Genomic DNA, 23,395 nt, shown 5'->3' with positions numbered 1-23,395 from the left:
ATTCCTGTGAAAATTGTCACACAGTCCCATTCTGCTTGAAAAGTATCTTTATACTTCGACAAGTATTTTGTCGTCTTGGTCTTGGATGACTCCATCTCCATGATCTCCATGGTCACTGGCGATGCGATTGTACTGTAGTGTGGATGAATCGGGACGTACGGGCGTGCTTCGCACAGCTCAGCCAGCCAGCGCCAGGCTAGCTCACTCACGAAAGAGAAAATGTTCGAATCCGATCAACCCAAGTGAAAGTAGGCGAAAAAAACTCCACTTTGCTTCTAATTCTTCAGGATTGTCAATAGAATTATTCCTGAAACTGAAAGTCGAGGTGTAAAAGTAATCCACTTTTTAATCCCATCGTTGATCCACAGTTTCAGCTCGAATAAGGCGCAAGCAAGCTTACGAAAAATGCCTCGCAGTGCTCGTGAACTTTCCTTCTCGGAGCTTGCAGGCGCAGCGCGGCCGGCTGGAGCCGCGCCGGGGCGCATCGGGGGCCATGTGCATGGAGTACCGCTGAAGAGTTTTCATCACACACATTTCAGAACCCGGAAATAAAATGGCTTGTTAGACTACTTCACCAGTCGTTCAGTAAAATTATCTTCATTTACATAGGAAATCAATGTACGATTATACAAAAACTGGTAGAATTTACTGGGTAAAATGAAAATGTGATAAGGAGGTTCCACGTGGGTGCTAGGGAGTTGAACATGCTAGACTCGTTAAACAGTCGTTTGTATGAATTTTACAATTTAACAGCTAAAAATCTTGATTATCCGGGAGATTTTGGCATGGGGTCGGGAGAACGGGAGATTGGATCGCAATCCAGTATTCTCCCGCAGGATCCGGGAGACTTGGAAGCTCTGCTTATGACACACATTTATTTCTATAAATGCTGATTTTCCAAGCAAACCATACTGTGTTGATCATGTGTATGATAATAAGTTGACAATATCTATATTATACTACACAGGTTACATAGATTCAAATCAGTGATGTTAGATCCAGGGAGCACATTGGTCATATTCTAGGTTTTGAAGTCACCTGAGTGAATATAACTCTGCTATATTCTAAATAGCAGCATGATATGCACTGAGGCGACATCACGCGCTGCTTGTAAGCTGCTTATCAGGTAGTTTGCGTAAAGTACGCTTTAGCGTGTATGTATAAAATACATGAAGCATGCACTAGCTGTGTTTTTTATTAGGTCATAGACGGATCCGAGCTGCCGCCGTATTGCAATTTTATCATAATCCCAACGCACACTCTAACGGTGAATCTACGTGGATTACAGAAATAAAACAGATATTGCCTGGTCTATCTGTTTCATAAATAATATTAGAACTCTCCTCACCTCAAGAACAGGTATTCCCTCAGCACTGTGAGCTTTAGGCGATACATAATCCCATGGGAAAAATTGAACTTCTTCTGGGAAAGGTAATATTCAACCTGTACAATCCTGTTCCTACCTTGTAAGCTTGTTGTAGATGATCTTGCTTCCAAGCACACCTATCCATTAGATGCTGCCATCTCTGTTCAAGTTCGGTCAGTTTCTCTCTGATATCAGCAGCTGCATGGTGCTCCTTTTCAATCATAGCTTCACCACGCTGTGATAAACAATACATCTTATTACATTAGTATAATTACAGAGTAATCATGGTTACATCACGAGAATTCTAATGATTGAGCTAATGGTCAATATTTAGCACTTCAGTTTTAATTGGGTGTAAGGTTATGACTTACTTACGGATAACCTATTGGGACACTAATCATTAACAGTACGGGTTCAATTCATGAGCTCATTTGACACTCAAATCATGCAAACATAAGAAACATACAATGTAAACAGAATTCAGATATTTTCATCTTCCAATAGTTTAGATCACTCATTTTTAAGCAGTAGATTGGAGAAAACAGCTATAGATATATTTTGCAAAGTTGTAAAACAAAGAGGAGGGGGGGGGGGGGTGTTCCTGAATATTTTCCATACAATGTCTGGCAAAGATGTCTGTAAATGTTGAATAATCAAGTGCCGAGTATAGTAGCTCTACAGATAGATGAAACAGTACAGAACACATAAAACTGCCTTTTAAATGGTGCTGACATCCCAAGAATCTTTGGTCATAATCTAACTATGAAGTCTGAAAGACAATCAACATTTATTTATTGATCATTCACTTGGTATTCAAGTAATTGGTCTATTTCTTAGATAGTCTTATACCACATGAGTTAAACTCATTGGCCCGTATTCTGAAGTCAGGTTTAACTTAGACCATGGTCTAAATCTGTACTAAAATTATGGGGAGCCAAAATTCAAAAATTCTGTTTAAATTGTATATTTCTTATGCTTACTATTTTGTTTCCTTTTGCTTTCATAGTGAAGAAAAATACTTCAGATATCATTCACAGACAATTTGAGTGTCAAATGAGTTAATAGATTGGATGTGTACTGTTAGGGATTTGTGCTCCAATTGGCTCTCCATATTTAAACCACAACTTTAAACCAGGGTTTAATTTAAACCCGAGTTCAGAATACGGGCCACTCAGTCTACTATTGGTTTGGACTATTTGGCCTACACTACACTGGTCTACTACCCACTTAGTCTAATTCTCATTACGTCTAATATTCAGTTAGTCTTATTACCACTTTGTCTACTTATTAGTTTTTACTTTTTCAAATTAAACTTTGGTTGATTATCATCCAACCATATCGACTTAGTGGTGTCAGATCAAGTAGATATTAGACTAAATTGGTAAAGCCTAACTGGAAATTAAACAAAAGGAAAATTGGCTAAATGGCATTTAGACCAAATAATCAGTAAGTAGACAAACAGGTTGTACATGTAGATGAACTTGAATTGACCATGTGGGATGAGACCTAACGGAAAGAAGATGAGGCAGAGTAGACCAATCAGCAATTTACCAATACTTCTAAAGGCCACTGCACACCTTACAACCCGCTTGGTCTACGACTGGTCTGTAACTGATTGTGGGGAGATGAATCGCAAGGTAGTCATAAGCCCCGATACCAAACACCTTGTGATCCGACCACCCTGCTGTCAGCGATTCACGCACGTGCATTTTGCTTTTTGCCATAGCAACTGAGAAAATGACGCTTTCTACTGCCTATGCCGTTGCATAATTATCATGAACGTGTTGGTATCTAAGTGCGACCCTGCTGTCTGATTGGCTGGAAGTTGGATTGAGCTTGCGATCCAGTTGTAAGGATTCAACATGTCGAGTCCTTACGAGTTTCCTTGCGATTTGTCTCTGGCCGGTCTGCGACTCTCAAGCTGACAAGAGCTGTGACGTCACATTTCCGTTCACCCAGTCGCAGATCAGTCATAGACCAGTCGGGTCTTGAGGTGTGCGGTGGCCTTTATACAAACCTGTTGAATGGAATCAACCCTTCCTCTGTTGGAGAGTAGCTCTGCTTCAAAGGCTTGATGTTTCTGCAGTTTGTGGGTTAGATTGCTCTCATCACGGAACGACTCATCACAAGCAATCTGAGTCTTTTCGCTGATCCACGACCCAACCTCATAGATGTCCTGTAGAAACTGATGCATCTCAAGGGATTCAGTCAAACGTTTCCTCCTCGCTTCTGTCTCATTGTAGAGTTTGTCTCTCCTATTTGTGTCACACAAGAAAAACTTATTTTATACTTGAAAATGCCAAGAACCCATAAACCTAATGGCCAAATCAAGCATACGAATGAAAGAATTAAAAATTTATTTCTGCATTTTGACTTCTTATAGTCTATATATGAAAAGCAAACTCCCATCATTTGTTGTTTTAGAGATAATCATACACACAATGAAAAGTGTGTAAAATTGTGCCGTGTAACGTCAGTTACCGTGAAAATGCCCATATATAGCATACCAATGGGGACTATTTTTTACAGACTAAATCTTAAATCTCATATTAATCCCAAAGCAATGTGCTAAATCCACGATAGTCAAAATGACCACAGCTTTTGAATACAGTTATGTATGTTCTTTTTTTCCACATACCTTTTTTTCTATAAAAATATCTTGATCAAAGTGATTTCTTATAAAATGGTGAAGTACATCCTAGTGATATAATTGGTTGCCTGTGCACAATCAATTCAAATAGTGAATGGATTTACGGAGGAGTAATTGTCGCCAGAGCAAATGTCATGGAATCATGCCTGCTGGCATGTTACAACTGTTCCCAAGGTACCTCATGAGTGTAATACTTACTAAGGCCCTCAATCATGTGTATTGTCTGAAAGTTTACGGGGATGGAGCTTTTTCTTCAGTTGCTACTCGTCTTTGGAATTCTCTTCCGTTCCAACTTTATAATTGTTAACATTAAGATCATCAAATCTGAACAAAAGACCCATCTATTTAAGCAACTTCATTAATAAAATAATATAAATAATAATTTAGGATTTTTATAGCACACGTATCCATCTTGCCAGGTGCTCAATGCGCTCTTATATTACCCCGGCTAAGCTAAGGTTTTTGAAAAATTACTTCCTGCTGGTACCCATTTACCTCACCTGGGTTGAGTGCAGCACAATTTGGGTAAATTTCTTGCTGAAGGAAAACACGCCATGGCTTGGAATCGTACCCACGTCCTTCAGATTGAAAGACGAGTCTTAACCACTAGACCACGTCGCCCCCACAATAACGTGTGACATATTGGGGAGCCGGCGCTTTTGAATATTTTTTTTTTGCACATACATGCTGTTCACCCCATCATCTTATTGTTTGTAGACTATTTGATTATTTTCCCTCCACTAACCTGTCTGCAATGGCCTGACATTTAGACTGTACCCATCCAGAATCATAATGTCCTCCTGATACAAGCTGAGACGCAAAGACCTGTAGCTCATCTATCTTCTCTACCTGGCTCTCTAACGTCTTCTCAAACCCTTCATGTTTTCTGGCCATAGATTCCACCATGGTGAGGGAATCCTAAAACACATCCATACATTGTGAATCAAATCAGACATGTTGATGACATAAGAAGTTATTCATTGCATACTATCACAATAAAAACACATATTACACCGATCTTGGCTGCATTATAAAGTCAACATGAATATGACTGTTCTATGACTCTGTTCCTCTCCCCTTCCAGGCCACTGATGATATATTTGAGCTTTACTCTACTCAATGTACTTTATTTTATTTTTAATTTATTTTAAAATTCTTCTATCATGTTTCATGATTTATTCCATTACACAGTCATGATACAGAAAAAATAAATAAATAAATAAAGAAATAAATGAATGAATAAATAAATGAATAAATATATAAATTAATAAATTAAAAAAAATAGATAAATAAATAAATAAATGAATAAATATATAAATAAATAAATTTTAAAAAAATAGATAAATAAATAAATAACTAAATAAATAAATAAATACATCCAGAAAAACTCTCATTCTATCGTAAGTTTGATTGATACATCTCATGCTTTTAATATTAGCAACAGCATGTTTAGATTCCTCAATTTTCACGATAGCGTTACTTGATTCTGACATACATTGTCGCTCCCAGTGTTATATTTGACTTTTCTGTTGCTGTGTAATTAACTTGAGAAAAATGTGGGTGGAAGATGCACAAAGGTTGATTGACTTGCCCTCCTCCTATTGACAATCACTCACCCCTGCATCCTCCTGTGTAATAAAGGCTTCCTTGGTTGCCAGCCAGCTATCTGCTTGTTCCATGTACTCCTTGAACACTTGAAGATCCAAACACTGAGCCAGGAGTGTCTTGCGTTGCTCCCAGCCTGTCTCTACCTGAGCCTTGCTTGCGGTCAGCTCCTCCAAGCATTGTTTGATATCAGCAGCAGCGTAGTGACCTTCATCTACCAAGGAAGACCCGGTCTCATGCAGAGACTCGAACTTGGCATTGCGACCATCTATTTCAGCCTGAGAGAATAAAAGTACAAAAGAATTAAGCGTAGAAAGGCTTAATGACCAGGTAGGAATTTCATAAAGCTGTTTTGAGTTACAAGCGACTTTATGAAAGACTGGTGATCTTTTTTGTGGTAAATGATACACACCAAATTTTCATTGATATTGATTCAGTGCCTAAAAAATGATCACCAGTCACAAGTAAAGACGCTCATAACTTACATAACTTATAACAGCTTTATAAAACACCTACCTGGGTCCCGTAACACTAAGGTTAGCGATTAATCGTACGCTTGATTTTTACGATTGATTGTACATTATAGTCAATGCAATCAATCATAGAAAAATGTTCTACGATCATTGCTAAGCTTTGTGTTATGGGCCCCTGGTCTTACAAGGAAGACCAGGTTTTGCTCAGAAACTTGACATTGCCAAAACCTATTTCAGCATGGATGAATAAGAATACGAACTTACTGTATGTCTGTGTACAAATCTATGGAATCACAACGTTTCTAACACAACATGATGTCATGGGTTTGAGGCTGGTGAAATGCAAAAGAAATAATATTTTTGAAGCCCAATAATTGGAGCAATTCTTAAACCAAATACTCAGCTGGTAAGCAGTTAAACACATAAAGCTTGCATTGCTGTGTTAAGTAGTTTGTAAGTTTTTGATTGGTAAATAATTTGTAAATTTCACTTTTGGGTCCGGTCTGGGTCTTTAGAATTTTTTTTCAACCATCAGGATCCAATACAAAATGATCCAATGAATTTGAAGACAAAACATAGCATTGAATAGATGGACAATGATATAAGTACAGGTATCTGATTTATCCTACATTAATTGAATTACCTTTCTCTCCTTATGAAGCTCACATAAATTCTCCACTTCACTTGATGCTTTGGCAAGCTCACCAGAAGTCATGTGATTGATCACCTGACCAGTCCAACTCATCTGTCACAGAAGACAATAACACGGATGATTAATTAACCTATTACACTTTGTAAATAGGAATAAAATCCAAGATTTTTTTCAGATCACTAAATTCATTCCCCATTACTAAATCAATTATGTATGCACATTTTAATATATATTACAGTGAGGTTAGAACTGCAGAACTATTTTTTAAAGGGCTCAAACCATTCAAGGAGTGAGCTTATATCATTGATAAATGACACTTGAAGTCAAAATCATTACAACAAATTATTTCTGTTTGGAAACAATGTCGTTTGCTTACCATTTCTCTATAGTCCTTGTAGAATTGTTGTAGATTGAGGGAGCTGGCTAGCTTCTCCTGCCGCTGCTGGCTAAGTTCACATAGGGCATCCCACTGCCTCTCTGCTTCCTGTTCCGTTGCTAGGACTGCTGCCTTCTGGGAGGGTTGCTTCCTGCCCAGAACTGCAGCAGCATTCTTCAACTCCTAATTAAATCAAAGTTATTAAAGTAATGTCATCACCGAAAATCAACTCATTATTTGAAGCCTATTACTCATCCCTGACCATTACAATTTGCTGGAGCGTTTCTCTTGTATCAAATGAGGGGAAATTGTATGCAGGCAAATTCATACCTGATCCACCTGCTTCACATTTTACATAAGCCACTGAGAGAAGAAATGTAGATAACTTAGGTCATAATGTCATCACATTACACTGCCTTATTGCTATCTTAAAGTCCCGAGAAAGAATTAAAAATAAGCGACAAGTAGTTTTACTTTATAGCGATCAATTCTCCATGCATAGAAGATTTTAAGCAGCCAATTAAATTTTGCATCCATCTTCTTCCTTTTATTGAGGATCTTGGAGGAAAATACAAAAGATGAGAAAGAGAGAGTGAGAGAGAGAGATACAAAGTTATTGCCCCTATATCGCTCTCTTTCTCCTTTTCTCTATTAGTATCCAAGATCTTTTCGCCCAACAACTATCGGCCCTCCAAAAGACGTAATTATCCTCTTATACATTTATTCTAAACAGGTCTTGAATCAATTAAATATTAGCCTCTTCTGATATTGTTAGCCCTAATCATGAATTAAATAGAAATAATCCTACCTTGAGTCTGGTTTGTATCACTGTAGAATCCCTGACGATCTCGCCATGTCTTCTTTGAAGTGATTCTACTGAGCTCACATCTTTACCTACCTCATCTATATCCATAGCATTCCTCTGAAATACACAAACGGGTACATAACTATTCAATTACATCCCTATCTACATGCCTCCCTTCCAATCCTTTCAAAGTTCAGGTAAAACTCATCAAATTAAGAACGTGATAACGTGGAGATGAATTTAAGGGAGTTAAAAAAAGAAAAGGATTCTCTTAGGAAAGTTATAATACACATGAGTAAATCATCAAAACACCAGGGGGTGTTTCACAAAGTTAAGAATGACTTAGAGTCGTACTTAAATGCCGACGCGTACAAGGTACGCAATGCACGATCTTATTGATCAATACGCAGTAGTGCACGTCCTCTTGGCATGATCTGATCAATGCGGCAATGCCTTTTATACCGCACCCAACTAGGCATTTACGTGCGACTCTAATCATAATTAAATCTTTGTGAAACACCCCCCAGATTTATTTATGGATAATTTTGTAGTGTTTCTATCAATCACATTTGGATGCTCTCAGGGTAAAATTTACATAAAGTATACAGTGTCCCACATAAAAAAATGTCAATGGCACATTAGAAATATTAAAATTACAATATCATACTGTTTTCATCTTTACAGCCATAAACTCAAGTCATTTTCTGTAACTGGATGAAATTTTATGTGGTTCAATAATGACAAAGACATGAGCATTTTTGCATTACATATCAGGAAACCTCTCCATCCAAGTTTGTATAAACTAACATGTGTTGTCAGGACAAGAACTGTCGTGCTGTCCTCCACATGGCTGTTGCATGCGCAGAGACATGACTGTGCCTTGATGGGCATCAAGTTGAAGGCCATAATTTGGTACAGGAAAAGAAATCTTTCAACATGTAAATTTCCCCAGTCTTGGAAAAAGTCACCAATAATTATGATGATAACAAAACAAAGAGTGCATGGATGAAGCATTTCTGGATTTTATGTTAGACTTCTTCTTTTCTAAACATTATTTAGGTTTGCTTGTGAAAAGAATAAATGCAAATAATGTAAAACAACCTAAAACAACAAGAAAAAAGAAACAGAACTGTTCAAGATGAGATCATGGATTAAAAATAATGTTTTAATTGATTTCCTTGTAGATATTGATAAGTATAATTTTCATGTTTGATTAAAAGATATCATTCCAGCTTTCTTAAACCTTCATATTTTTAAATTAAAGTAAGTGTGACTTGTGGGCCCAAATTCTAAAAAAAGGAAAAAACATAAGAGTGAAAGAAGACTTACATGTAAGTAGACTACATACTTTATTCAACATACATGTAATAATGAACCTTGTATTGAGAGGTTTTCTGATGAGTACTGAAAGAAGGCTCATATCTCTGTGTTCAATAGACCATATCTCACAAAATTTAAGCAAGTTGTATAAAATAAATGCTAGTTTACAATTATAAAGTTATATACAATATGATTTGGTAGGTTTTCAGATTGTACTCACTAAGGTGCCATTAAAATATTTTGTGGCAAATGCTTCATAAATGTATCACTATTTCAGTCTATAAGAAAGCATCAACAACCTAGTCCAAGACACAAAATACCCCCCCCCCCCTTAGCGCTGCACTATCCTCCTATTTCATATGCAGTTGATTTCTCCTAAAGAAGATTCTGGGTCATGGATGAAAAATCTAAAGGCCATCGCACACCTTACAATTGGTCTGCGACCTGATTTCAGAATAAAATGTAGTAGAATTTGATGCTAATATTGAGACTTGGAATATCTTACTGTGTAATGTTCTAAATCATCGTAGGAATACCTATATTCAAATCTGTGACTATGCTATCATCCTTCTTAGAATAAAAGCAAATTTAATATCTAGTCGTAATGACGTCATAGCAGTCGTACGATTGGCTACGATTTGAAACTAATTATGCCTTACTCCGAAATAAAGGCAAATAAAAGTATTCTTTCAATTAATTTTAGCCTCAAATAAAATGATATGTTCCATTGACATTTTCAGAAAATGAGCAAAATGTGATTTGTTCCAAATTCGGATCGCGAACAGTCGTAAAGTGTGCGGTGGCCTTAAGGCTCTCAATTAATATATTTTGATACCTTTTCACTGATTCTCTCCATGACATCATCAATATCTCTATTGAATGCATGTATATCAGCAGCGTCGGTCAATTCTTTACGATACTTGGTCAGACCAGACTGAAGAGCTTGCCAGCTACAGAAACAAACATCATCAAGAGAATCGATTAAACCTGATGAAAAATTCATTTTCTGTTGTACATGTATCAACAATAGATTTTACATTTTCAAGAATGGGATAACATAATAAATATTGACAAAACTCATTTACCACAATAGTAATAATATCTATAGTAGTACTTTTCATTCATAAAGAGCCTTTTGATAAAATAGAAAGCACATTGAACAACAAATGAAAAAAAGACAAATATAAATAGGTAGTTTAAAACTTCAAAACTACGAACATAATCTGGAAATATCAAACTGAGAATAGGTACATTTTGCAATACTTCTTCATTTTGAAGAGTTCTTAGTGAATTCCTTAGGAAGATCCATGTTGGTCGCTCTAGGAAAAATAATAAAAAGCCTATTCTTTTTAGTGCAAAACTTATACAGAACGCATTAACATGTCTTTGAATTTCAGAACAAAATATTCTCTATGTAGAGTAGAAATATTGTTAATTTTGTTATTTTTCCTTTACCTTGTTTTGATATCCTCAGTCCTCTTTCTGATATTGTTCGTCTGATCAGGGTTATTATCTTTCACGAGTCTTTCACCCAAATCACACATCTGATTTACATACACATCATCCACTGATAGATCCTGTAAAATAAATACATTGAAATTACATATGCAAGTTAAAATTTGCATTTTAACAAAACTTTTTAGCAAGAAATGAAATAATATAATATCTCAAAATTACAATATATTGTTTTCATTTGTTATTATACTCACATGTGAGTATAATAACATGAACAACACATTCCTCAAACCCTCTACCACATAAATGAAATAATGAAAATAAAAAATATAAATAACAAAGAACAAAATAAATATAAAAATACATCAACATACATTTGATAATAATATTTAGATATTCAAATATTGTATGATTATTTTCTTCCATCAACTTTATTTGTGCCAAATATACGAGTCATTTGATGTCTGAGGGAGAGCAACTAAAGTTAAGTCACGGATACTAGTTTAAGTGTTATTTAGTAACTTTGAAAAATGAGAGCTGTATAACCCTACACGCTATAAATGCATGTCACATATTGTTATTTAAAGATGAAGTCATAGAAATTAATGTTAAAGTATCATCAGGTGTGCTTCAAATGACTTTGATATGTATAAGTGACCCGAATGTTCCAGGTGGTTTTCAATAATAGACTGCAGTGTTATCCAAGGGTACCACAGAAAATTTTTCACTGCAGAGACACTATTCAGTCGGTTCCATGACATTTTCTCCAGCGACAATTGCTCCGCTGCAAATTCCATACATTAATGGAATGACCAACTTCAGCCCCGGATTTAACACTATACCCTATCCTAAACCTAACCTAACATACAACCCTATTGCAACTGCAACCCTAACCCTATAACTCAGACGAGATAAAGTCTGGAGCGATTGTCGCTGGAGAAAATGTCTTGTCACCAATCGGTCAGATATCTAAATGAGATTGTTCCTTTCATAACCTTCATATTCATGGTTCTTCCTCTATCCATCTGAAAATAATTACATGCCACGGACATAAGAATTCAGAAAATTATCCATGTAGGCTTTTAGAAAGTTACTAGCAGCCTATAAGTACTCCATCAACATCAGGCAAACCCATGGTATATTTATAAAATCCCACTTACTATCATGTATCAAATAGTTGTTATGGATTTTGAATTCAAGGAGGGTGGTTCAGGAAGGGGGGGGGACCAGCCAAAGAAGACATGGAAGTAAGCGGTGGGGTGTAAGATGATTGGGTTGAGGATGGGAGAATGCACTGAATCATGCAAAGTGGAGAGAGGGGACACTGACAATGGCCATGAGTTTGAGGTGAATCTAACCATCCCGGTTCGCAAATACTTTAATAATAATAATAATAATGGATATTTAGAGGCGCTAAAAACAGAAAGTACCATAGCGCGTACAATGTATGAATAATCATTTAACATTTCCAATAATAACCACAATATTCAAGATAAAAAGTTAAATTAATTATTGAGGAAAAAGGTGTCTTAAGGGAAGATTTGAAGCCAAGAATACTGGAAGCATTTCTTATTGGAAGAGGGATGGCATTCCAAGTCTTGGCAGCTGCTACAGCAAAACGTTTTTCGGCAGAGGATAGTTTTGACAAGGGAATGTAAAGTCTGCATGTGTCAGTGGTTGAACGAAGATTGCGAGAGGGTGTGTATACTTTGATGGTACTGTTGAGGTATTCAGGTGCCAATTGATTTAGAGTTTACTTTATGAATACTTTATGAAATACTTACTGAACCGATGTCATTGAGTTTCTTCTGTAGTTCCATACAGTGCTCATAGTCATTACCAACATCATGGGCAGATACCATCACTTCCTGTTAGAGTTACAAGCAAATTAAACCATGGCAAACTCGGATAAAAGATTGATCAAACAAATAAAAACAAGTATAGTGTCATCAACTCTCATAATCTTTTAATATTGATATATTCATTAATACTTCATTCATTTTAACATTGGTTAGGTTCTTTTGAGTCAAAAAGCATTCTGAAACTGCTTGACATCCACATTGGTGCTTGTACATACTCTTAAATGTACCGATTGTGTACAGCTGGGAGACTCCTCTACAGAAGATGACTAATGGGGCGTTGCAAGAAACTTGCGATCAATTGCAAGTCTATTTTCGTTCCCGAAATCAAGCATATGCCGTGCAATTAATTGCTAATTTGCGATTGATTGCTAATCTGCTCCATGAAACAAGAAGTGTAATCTGATTTACTGAAGTTAAAAGAGATCGATTAACTGTAAAATTGCAACAGAATATTTGCGATTGATTGCAAATATTTTCTTGCAACAGGGTTGAATGAATGAATTCAGGGTTAAATGAATGAATTATCTACATTATCAATCACTCCACAGTTTGAATTTCATTTACCTTCTCTCTTGTCCACTTCTCAGTCTTCTCTGCCATTTGGTTGTACTCCAACAAGTCTCGCACTTCTTCTAAATGCTGCCCTCTCTTGGCGGATGCTTGTCTAACGTCGTTCCAGGATTTCATCATATCGGACATTCTCTGCTTGATGTTTACCGAGTCGGAATGCTGCTGCTTCAATAGGGATTCCCCCTCCTGATAAAAGTAAACAAATAATAAATAAAAGACATCACACTCACTAATTTTGGGGAACCTAAATCAAAGGAAAAAAAAGTGAAATTATTACCTAGTTTCTTAATCATCTTTAGACTGTCCAGCATCACATTTCATGAAGGATACCATTAGCAATTTTATACATAAATATGTGTTCTCATCAAATATGAATGGAATTGACTTTTTAGACAATAGATATAATGTAAATGTAATTGGGCAATCCCATGAAATAATCAATGTTTTTGTACAGTCATCCCACATTTTATCTTTTTAAATTTTACGTACCACGTTTCATAAACTCCTAAGGCTATCATATTTTTAAAGCATTATAACCTTTCAATTCAATTCAATTTATTTTTCATTCTTCAACATAATACAAATAATTACAAGATAAATTATTTCAATTTAAATAAAAGCATGAACAAAATTCAACATTGAATATATAATATACATATTCAATAAGTGATTCAAATATAAATTAATATGCATGTCAAATTTAAATCAATATAATCAATATAATTCAATATAATCAAATCAATATAATCATATATCATGAGAAGAATGGAGGGGTCCACTGAAAAGCAAAGCTTGTAAAATGTGTACCTTTCATATACATTAGAAAACAGAGCCAAATCATTTCAAGAAAGTCTCACATATAGAAGATCAGATGTATTGAACTGGAATGGTTCCATAAGAAAATTTAATTGCAGACAATGATGAATTGGAAAACCTTTCACAAAGTAAAGCACAAATACATACAATATCAATAATCATAGCAAAAAAAAATGACATATGAATATAATACAATCACTGTTTAAAGGTGAATAGGTTATATATGGGTTAACAGTAACTTAAGATATTTTTTACCTTAATAAAATTCTATGGGTACAGACAAAGTATCTTGATATGTGGTTGAGTAAAACCAGAAACAGAAATTATAAAAAAAAAGGTATTTGTTTATAGAATTGAAAATAATATATATCTACTGTGTCAGGATACAGAAAAAGGGAAACAAAAAAAGATGTTGATATAGGTTAGTTGAACTACATAATGTAATACTTCTTACATGAGATAAGACAGGTTAAGATAGTGTCAAAAGGCGAAGAATGGCAAAGTAAGTACATACTTCATGGAATAGCATGATGTTTATTATTCTCTGTGCCTCTTATGGTAGGGTGATTATCTCATCATTTCTTCTCCAATATTTGACAAATCAGGCAAAGAAATATCAGTAATCAATTATAGCACAATTGAATGAGCCTCAAATAAGTGAAAATGTTTTGCTTACTCATCACAGTATCTGGTGTCATTAAATTGTAATCTACTTCCCATGAATGCTCAAGAAAACTAATTTTAAAATGTTTTTCTTTGTTTTATTGAAAAAAATGTGTGAGTGGGAATGGAAAGGGGTTGAAGACACTGAACTGTTTGATATGCATTCTACATTTTATATATAATAATTAACTATATCAACATTGGGTGGAAAAACCCTTCTTTGTCAAAATGGCGTCTTTGTCATTGATATTCAAAAACTGGTATCATCATGAGGCTTGTAATTACCTGTTTAACATCTGAGATGAGCTTTTCATTGGCTTTGATTTCAGCTTCAAAGGCTTGATGTTTCTGAAGTCTCTTCATTTTCTCCCTCAGATTACTACATGATTCAAAACCACCATCTCCGAACGTCTTCCATTTCTCACCAATCCATGCCTGAGCCTAAGACAAAGACAAAGTTCAGGTTGGTTTATTTATTTACTAAAAAAATTACAAAGCCATAGACAGCTGGCCTAAAAAGGCCTAACATCAAAATAATACACAAATCATATCAAAATACAAATATCAACAATTAAAAAAACAAAAAAGGAATATCTGGATTGCACATAGCTGACATATTCACCAATATCATTGCTTTAAAAGGTAGTACATGTAGATACCGGTAAACTGAAACTGAATTTAAAAATATTTGAAAAAATCTATAAATGCAGACAGGACAATGAAAGTCGTCATGAGAAACTAATGAAAGCCCCCAAAGAAGGGTCAAAATCATAATAATTTTTGAGTTGATTGGAGTTATTCCTGTTCAAAATATAATTAATATATTTCTAATCACATTGAGTTAAGTTATTCCTTTTTTAGGGGTGGGGCAAAATGTGTTTATTAATACCTGGAATTGATCCATGGAGACAAATATGGTACACAGTTTACTTTTCTACGTAGACCAACTACAAACACTCTTTTAAGGAATTAAGGAAATTTTATTGAGATTTTCAAGACAAAAAAACCCCAAAACATGGGGGTCACTAACTTCTGCAATGTCTCTATTGAACTGAGCGTACAGCTTAGCAGTTGATAACTTATGCCTCCTTTCAGCACTCAGATCCCGAAGCCTTGCTCGTCTACAAGAATAATGACAAAGATAGTAAAGTTCTGGAGAGTGTGTCAAGATAAGATTAATTTTTTCACTTAGCCAATCAGATGTTAGGAATTTCAGTAGCTTATAACAATAATCAGTGAAAATCAGTGTCTAGTTACTTCCTGAAATACAACAGCTACAAAAACACCAAGATAATGGAACAAGAAAACTCAAGAAAACAGGGGCCCATCTTTATACAAAGAGTTACTATTGATCCAATCAATCGCAAATATGGACGGCCAGCAACGTCAACATCTATTATGCATGTTTGTTCAAAATATTTTTTAGCTATGACGTATATTCATGCATTCATTGTTTTCTTGAAAATTCACTGCGCTTACCCTTGCATACAAAGGTCGTGCATATTTTTCGAAGAAAAAATTATGACACTGATGGATTTCCATAGTTACGATTGATCGGATCAATCGTAACTCTTCGTAAGACGGGGCCTGGGAATAACAAAATATCTACCGGGTGATCACAAACCAAACAATACACATGAAGGAATGAATTGAGTGGATCGGAGAAAACTGTAGAAAGGGCAATAGAAGAACGGATTTAATTTAGTTAATCACTTCTCACCTTTTAGTGACTTCTTTGAGTTTCTCTTGGATACCAGGTGAATCAAAATGTCCTTCTTCCATCAACTGACTACCAAAGACCTGAAGTGTGCTTGTCTATAAGAAAACAAAAGAAAAAAATAGTATTCCTCCTAAAAATAAATTTTGAAAATAATGACAATAATAATTACAATACTACTACTAATACTACTAAAATAATTACAGTTTAGAAAAATAAAAACAACAACAAAAACAACGGTAACACCAACAGGAACATCATGCTAGAAGCTGTCCAAAGACGAGCAGCATGTTTTGTCATAAGGGGCTACTTTAACATATCGCCATCAACACTTTTGAGTCAAGGGGCGGGAGTCAGCTCAACCAACCAGCAGCATTTTTCATTTGCAATTTTTTTCTTCAAATCTATAAATCTATCTATAAATTTGGTAAAATCACAAGAAAGAGAATTCCAGTTTTACAAATAAAAACACCACTGCAATTTACTATTTATTTAATTTACTTTTCCTTTAAAGTGACCTAATAAGAAGCTAGTTGATTGCAGTCTCTTCATAAGAAGAGGAAAAATAATAGCTACATCTACGTAGGGAATGAAACTGCATTTCTAATTACTTTAAACATGTTATCATTATTAGATATTGCAATATCAATTTAATTTACTTACTTTTAGGGACCCCGGGGAAGAACAGATTGGCTATTCATAGCAAATCTGAAACGATTGTTTCATCCATGTGATATGATTTCTATATTTTGTATTACATTCATGTTATTTTTTAATACTGTTGTATATAATCATTTCATCATGCAATGTATATTTTGTTTATATATATATATATATTTTTTTAAAACACGTGCACACCTAGTTACCAATAATGCATATAGCATTTCCATTTATTTGAAAGCAGGATAAAAGAGCTTTGTAGATTAAATGCCTTGCTCACAGGCATAAGTGCCGCGGCCAGGATCGAACCCCGGACTTTCAATGTATAGCCAGGCGCCTTAGACCACTCGGCCACGGCACCTCCACTATTTTATATATTTATTCAATCGTGAATAAACCCAAACCAAACCGAACCAAGCCCGGTCATTAGATTCATTCACTGTGCCACAAAATCCGCACAATATTCTCTCCCTATGGAACATTGTACAGGTTTATCTTCATCTACTTGCCACCCCTATTACGTTGATGCCATTTTACAGAAAACACTGCAAGGGTTTGTACAAACCTTCTCTTCTTGAGTTGCAAGTACTTTCTCAAATGCTTCGTGTTTCTTGATCTGCGCTTCAACTTCTTCCACAGTAGCTCCCATATCACTGCTTTGGAGATACACCTGAATAGACACAGACAAAAGATAATGAAAGCTCAACACTACCTCACCAATGTGTGGAGCGTTGTGGCCCAGTGGAATAGTCTTCTGACTTTGAAACAGAGGGTCGTGGGTTCGATTCCCAGCCATGGTGTAATTTCTTTCAGCAAGAAATTTATCCACATTGTGCTGCACTCAACCCAGGTGAGGTGAATGGGTACCCGGCAGGATTAATTCTTTGAATGCATGAGCGCTGAAAGGCAGCTCAAGCTAAAGCCGGGGTAATAATAATAATAACATCGCTCCTCGGAATAAAATATTTCTAGATAGATGGCGCTATATAAATGCCTATTATTATTATTATTATTATGTTAATTTTTTTTCCAATTATCAGATTTACTAAATTTCAGTGTACATGGTTTAGTTCTGAATGAATTGATACCAGTATCTAGCCTTATCCATTCACACTTTGCGGTAAACTGGATTCTTTACACATCTAACATGCAATTTAATTCACTGGGTGCAAATCACAAATGTCTCTACATTAATCTGCAAATAAGAGTTGCTTATGGCACTTGTACACATTGATGTCATTTTACAAAATATAAGGTCCAATTTTCATTGGAAATTTTCAGAGGAAAAAAAAATAAGCCCGCCTTTTTTTGAGGCTTGTAAGGTTTCGCGAGGAGATCAGCTTCTTGATAGCATTGTTGTTGTTAATGAGACTGGTCTACTTTCTCTCTCCTATTCTACATTTGAGTGGAGTCTTTGGAAGTTTTCGCACTGCGACGTAGAAAAAAATCAAGGACATAGAAAATGTCCTGTCGAAAGCCTTTCATGAAAAAGAGCAACAAAGAAGTCTTTGTTGAAAATTGGTGAATCAAAACAGCATTTTTGTCCGTGTCTCTGGACAAATGATATATTTGCAATTTTTCGTCAGCTCCAAAACGTAATACAAAATTGCTCTCCCATTTCACCAATTTTCGTCAAAGACCTCCCAGCTGTTCCTTGTCATATGACATGCATTTTCAATACCTTTACTATGTTCTAGAACTAATTCAGCATCGTGGTGCAAAGGAAAAAAAAGCAGAATTTGCTCAACTTTGGATCATTAATTAAAGGGATGGTCCGGGCTGAGAATATATATATCTAAATAAATAGAGTAAAATTCACAGAGCAAAATGCTGAAAATTTCATCAAAATCGGATAACAAATTACAAAGTAATTGAATTTTAAAGTTTATCAATATTTTGCGAAAACACTTATACATGTATGCACATCATCATGAATATTCATTAGGTGGGCTGATAATGTCACATCTCCACTTTCCTTTTTCTTATGTTATTACATTAAATCCTAAATGTTTCATTTTTCATACACGTGTAAATGATGTGTCTCCATTATAATGAAAGAAGTTGCGGCAATAAATAACTAATGCACATAATCAGTTGTCAATATCATTGTTTTAGTTCTTGGTAGAAAATTTTTGAATAAACCTAATTTCATAAAATAAAATACAAAAGAACAAGTGGGGATATGACATCATCAGCCCACCAAATGAATATTCATAAAGACATGTCTAGAACTATTTCACCGAAATAATTCAAATCTTTAAAATTCAATAACTTTGTTATTTGTTATCCGGGTTTTGATCAAATTTTCAGAATTTTGCTCTGTGAATTTTACTCTATTTATTGAGATATAAATATTTCCAGCCTGGACCATCCCTTTAAGCTTTGATGACCTACCTCTTGTTGGCTGCTAAGTGTTTCAAGAATCTTAGCTTCTCTATAGAACTGCTGCTGTTGATGGGATTGATCTAGTTTGACTTTCTTATTCTGCCATCCTCCATGGAGATCCTCTCTGGCTTGCAGCACTGCCTCTATTCTCTCTTGAATCTTCAAAAGAAATAAACACTCTCTCATTACCACTGCTTTACTGAGCAACTTCATTATGATAACATTTTGTCCTAGTAGTAAATTTTGAATAATGGATTTTACTGTCTCTAAGTGATTGTGATAGGGTGTTTAGGATGCACCAAAGAACCGATGTTTGCTGAAAAGCGATGGAATGTCCAGAATGAAAAATTCACTTCATTCTTCCAGAGGTCACAAGCACTGCACACAGATAAGCACGTATGGGACTACCCCCAAAATGTTTGCATGACAGTTTTGGTTTAAATTGTTATATTTTGAATCTGAAAGAACTGGAAGAGAAATCCTTTGCAGAGGGTGAATTCTTACGAAAATTTTCTTAAATATCTTGAAAAGTATAGTTATTTCCATCCTCACTAACAACTTTTCAATAATCTTTAACACATTTTAAAGTCTTAACAATATTCATCATACAACTCAAATTCTCTCATCTTACTTTACACTATTTGAAAATCAACCCAAACAATTAAAGTTTAAATAATAAGTAGGCCTATACACAAATGATTGCAAAAGTATCAAAAGAATTGATGTAGCATTTTTCCATTGTGATTTTATCTGAAATATCAATAACTTTGTGAAGAAAATGCAAAAATATTTCCTATTACATCAGAGCTCAAATTAATCCAACGTCACCCAAGGTCATGGCCTCCAACAGCCTCAGAATGGCCTTGATGCCCTTCCGAATATTTGTAGACTTAACGGCCAGAATAAGTGCCCTTTTTGCATGTCGCCTTAATGCTCTGTGGCAATCTAGTGCATGTGTCCCATTGAAAAGTATATTTTACTATTGATCCCCTTTTTAGTAGCCTTGGATGCCCCCTAAAGTGAGCACCACTTTCCCTTTAGTCAAAGTGCCTTGTTAAAAGATGGCCTTGCCCCCTTTGAATTCTTAATTCGAGCCCTGCTAAATCTCCTTATTTCCTCTCACATCTACCGACTTCATATTTACATCTAACATGAATCATCAAGCAAACAATGCCAACTGTAGCAGTCAAAATTCCATACTTTTGTTCATATCATTGTAAACACAGTAGATATCTACCCCTTGACTAGCAAAGTGACCTTGTTAAATGAGAATCTCATTGTAAACAGAGTAGATATCTACCTCTTGACTAGCTAAGTGACATTGTTGAATGAGAATCTCATTGTAAACATAGTAGATATCGACCTCTTGACTAGCAAAGTGACCCTGTTGAATGAGAAGCTCATTGTGTTTACACATGTTTACACATAGTAGATATCTAACTCTTGACTAGCAAAGTGACCTTGTTGAATGAGAATCTCATTGTTAACATAATAGATATCAACCTCTTGACTAGCAAAGTGACCTTGTTGAACGAGAATCTCACTGTAAACATAGTAGATATCTACCTCTTGACTAACAAAGTGACCCTGTTGAATGAGAAGCTCATTGTGTTTACACATGTTTACACATAGTAGATATCTAACTCTTGACTAGCAAAGTGACCCTGTTGAATGAGAATCTCATTGTAAACACAGTAGATATCTACCTCTTGACGAGCAAAGTGACCCTGTTGAATGAGAATCTCTCCAGCCTGAACCAAGGAACTAAAGTTATCTTCTCTAGCTTCAATCTCTGACCTCAGTTGGGCGTGGTTGTTAATCATACTCATTGTAGTATAAACATCCTTTATGGGCTCCTCAGATTGTATCTCTGCATTCATGTTGTCAGACCATTTGATCAAGTCTTTGCACTGGAGGTGAAAATGAAAGGTTCGGAAAAATCTCTTCGATCAAAGTCTAAAATAACTTATTTCAAAATTGTATCATAATATGCAATATTTCTGTATTCATGACATCACACAATTGGTTCAAAACTTTTCACTGATTGTGAAAATGTAAGAATTGGACATATGACTTGAATCAATCTCTAAGACAACTTCAAACAAAATCATATCACAATGTGCAGTATCTCTGCATTCATGTTCTTTGACCATTTTATCAAGTCCTTGCATTGGAGGTGAAAAGGAAAGAATTGGAAATATCATTTAAATCAATCTTGAAATAGTATTGCAATGTACAGTTTAGTCATTCAAAAAGATATTTGTTCAAGAGGTGTAAACATAGTGACTTTTCATTTCTTTGTCGTGTACCAGAAAAAAAAGAATAAAAATTCGCAATAACACTTCATATACATGTAAAATACAAAGTTGGCTGTCTCCGTTTTGATCATTTTAGAATATTAATCTTATTTACAATCAGCGTGAGCTATAAGGGTTTCCAAGATTCATTTTCTAGTCAATCAGAGGCGAAGGTTAAATGCTTACCGTAGCCATGAGTCTGTGGAAGTCATTGGCTGCTTGAAGACTTGATCTTCTCTCTGTAGCCCTCTCCTGTAGGAGATTCCAGTCAGCTACCATCACACCTTGTTGTTCTTCAAGCTGCATAGCATTCTCTCCAGGATACTCGTCTTGTAGACGAACGGCTTCATTCACTAGGCTTTGTAACTGTATAGGAGATAATGAAAAGTCGATCAGTCATTATCTACCATTATCTACCGGTAGGATGCGAGAGATATTGTATGTTTGAATTTGCCAGCGCCAAAATGAGGCTGCGATGAATGCAAGGAATGCTTCCCAGGGTGTGGAAATTGTGCACTTTTCATGCGGGATTGAAATGAACCCAATGACCGGGGTAATAATATGCTGTAACGCGCTTTGAGCCATTCTGGGAAAAGCGCTTTATAAAAATTGGCTATTATTATCATTATTATTAGAGTGTGGTACTGTATGGTCTTGTATTATCACATTGAATATGCGGTGCTTTCCTTTAATCTTATAATCATACCTTACATGCAAAATATCTAAAATTTACACAGAATGCACTATTCTCTTTTACAGGAATATCGTACATTTTTAAATAATAAAACATTTATTTTTACAGCTGTGACAGCAATTAAGTTTTACAGTTTAACACAGGATATATAAACATGTATATAATTTCTAAATCACGATACATGCCTTTTTCTCATTTTACGCTTCTTCTCACAGAAGAATGAAAAAAATGAACATGGAACGTCCTTCAGGAAAAAATCTAGAATACAGATTAGGTTATGCACAAGTGCCTCTATCAGAAAGAGAATTAAACAAGAAGGACAACGGGTCTCACCTGTTGTTCCAGAGCTACTAGATCATTCTCGAAGGCCTCATGCTTTCTCACTAATGACTGTACTGAGTTTACATCTTTACCTAGCTCATCAGGTATGATAGCATACTTCTCCTGTTAGGAAAAAAATATATAAAATATTGAAAATATAAACACAAACTTAAAGTTTGGGTGATTACTCATTAACATTTAGATGAAAATGTTTGAGAACAAAGTATCAATATACATTTAGTTGTAACAAGAAATTTGTTTACATCACTCATTATTATTATCATCCTCAAGATGATAATGTGTGTTTGAACATAAAAGGGTAATATTCCATTAATCATAACCTGAATATTGTTTATTCAACTGATAATTTTGTAATACATATCCGGAGCAATGGAATAAAACTTCTTTTTTTCTGCAAAAATTTGATTTTTGCCAGCTAAAAAATATCCAGTCTAGCTAGAACACAAAACAAGCATAAATGCAGAAATTACAGTGAATACAAAATACACATCAATACAGTGACTGAAAAGTTATCTTACATGTCCTTATAATTTTTTTTATAATAATAGGTTGGGGAAAGGGGTGTATCCAGCAAGCAAGCAAAATAAAAAGAGTTCTAAGGAGACCAACTTTTCCAGAAGCCCGTTCCCGTTGGAGCCCCAACCCCTCTAAAAAAAATATCCTGACATCCCATCTCTAAAAGTGTAC

At 35.2% G+C, this 23,395-nt stretch overlaps 1 protein-coding gene across 4 annotated transcripts in view; it reads right to left on the bottom strand.

Annotated features, from left to right (window-relative positions):
• LOC129264214 (spectrin beta chain, non-erythrocytic 5-like) overlaps positions 1 to 23,395 on the bottom strand; it is a 125,180-nt gene that overhangs the window by 43,558 nt on the left and 58,227 nt on the right. For 3 of the 4 annotated variants that reach the window (XR_010294223.1, XR_010294224.1, XM_064102689.1), the window contains exons 38-56: positions 22,700 to 22,810; positions 21,859 to 22,038; positions 21,082 to 21,285; positions 19,385 to 19,534; positions 17,556 to 17,660; positions 16,334 to 16,428; positions 15,644 to 15,734; positions 14,899 to 15,054; positions 13,129 to 13,320; positions 12,487 to 12,570; positions 10,703 to 10,824; positions 10,083 to 10,197; positions 7,931 to 8,044; positions 7,123 to 7,305; positions 6,738 to 6,839; positions 5,633 to 5,899; positions 4,762 to 4,934; positions 3,384 to 3,621; positions 1,464 to 1,601 (exon numbers count right to left, since the gene is read on the bottom strand). Coding sequence is in view for 2 of the 4 variants with exons in the window: in XM_064102689.1 (XP_063958759.1) it covers positions 1,464 to 1,601; positions 3,384 to 3,621; positions 4,762 to 4,934; positions 5,633 to 5,899; positions 6,738 to 6,839; positions 7,123 to 7,305; positions 7,931 to 8,044; positions 10,083 to 10,197; positions 10,703 to 10,824; positions 12,487 to 12,570; positions 13,129 to 13,320; positions 14,899 to 15,054; positions 15,644 to 15,734; positions 16,334 to 16,428; positions 17,556 to 17,660; positions 19,385 to 19,534; positions 21,082 to 21,285; positions 21,859 to 22,038; positions 22,700 to 22,810 (2,820 nt within the window). In the remaining 2 variants the exon portion in view is untranslated. Of the gene's footprint in view, positions 1 to 1,463; positions 1,602 to 3,383; positions 3,622 to 4,761; positions 4,935 to 5,632; positions 5,900 to 6,737; positions 6,840 to 7,122; positions 7,306 to 7,930; positions 8,045 to 10,082; positions 10,198 to 10,702; positions 10,825 to 12,486; positions 12,571 to 13,128; positions 13,321 to 14,898; positions 15,055 to 15,643; positions 15,735 to 16,333; positions 16,429 to 17,555; positions 17,661 to 19,384; positions 19,535 to 20,878; positions 20,899 to 21,081; positions 21,286 to 21,858; positions 22,039 to 22,699; positions 22,811 to 23,395 lie in introns of all 4 variants that reach the window. The other variant, XM_064102690.1, reaches the window with a different exon arrangement.

Source organism: Lytechinus pictus, chromosome 7 (genome assembly GCF_037042905.1).
Source record: "Lytechinus pictus isolate F3 Inbred chromosome 7, Lp3.0, whole genome shotgun sequence".
NCBI lineage: Eukaryota > Metazoa > Echinodermata > Echinoidea > Temnopleuroida > Toxopneustidae > Lytechinus > Lytechinus pictus.
Note: the sequence above shows the minus strand (reverse complement) of the source record. Positions and strands in the feature narration are given on the sequence as shown.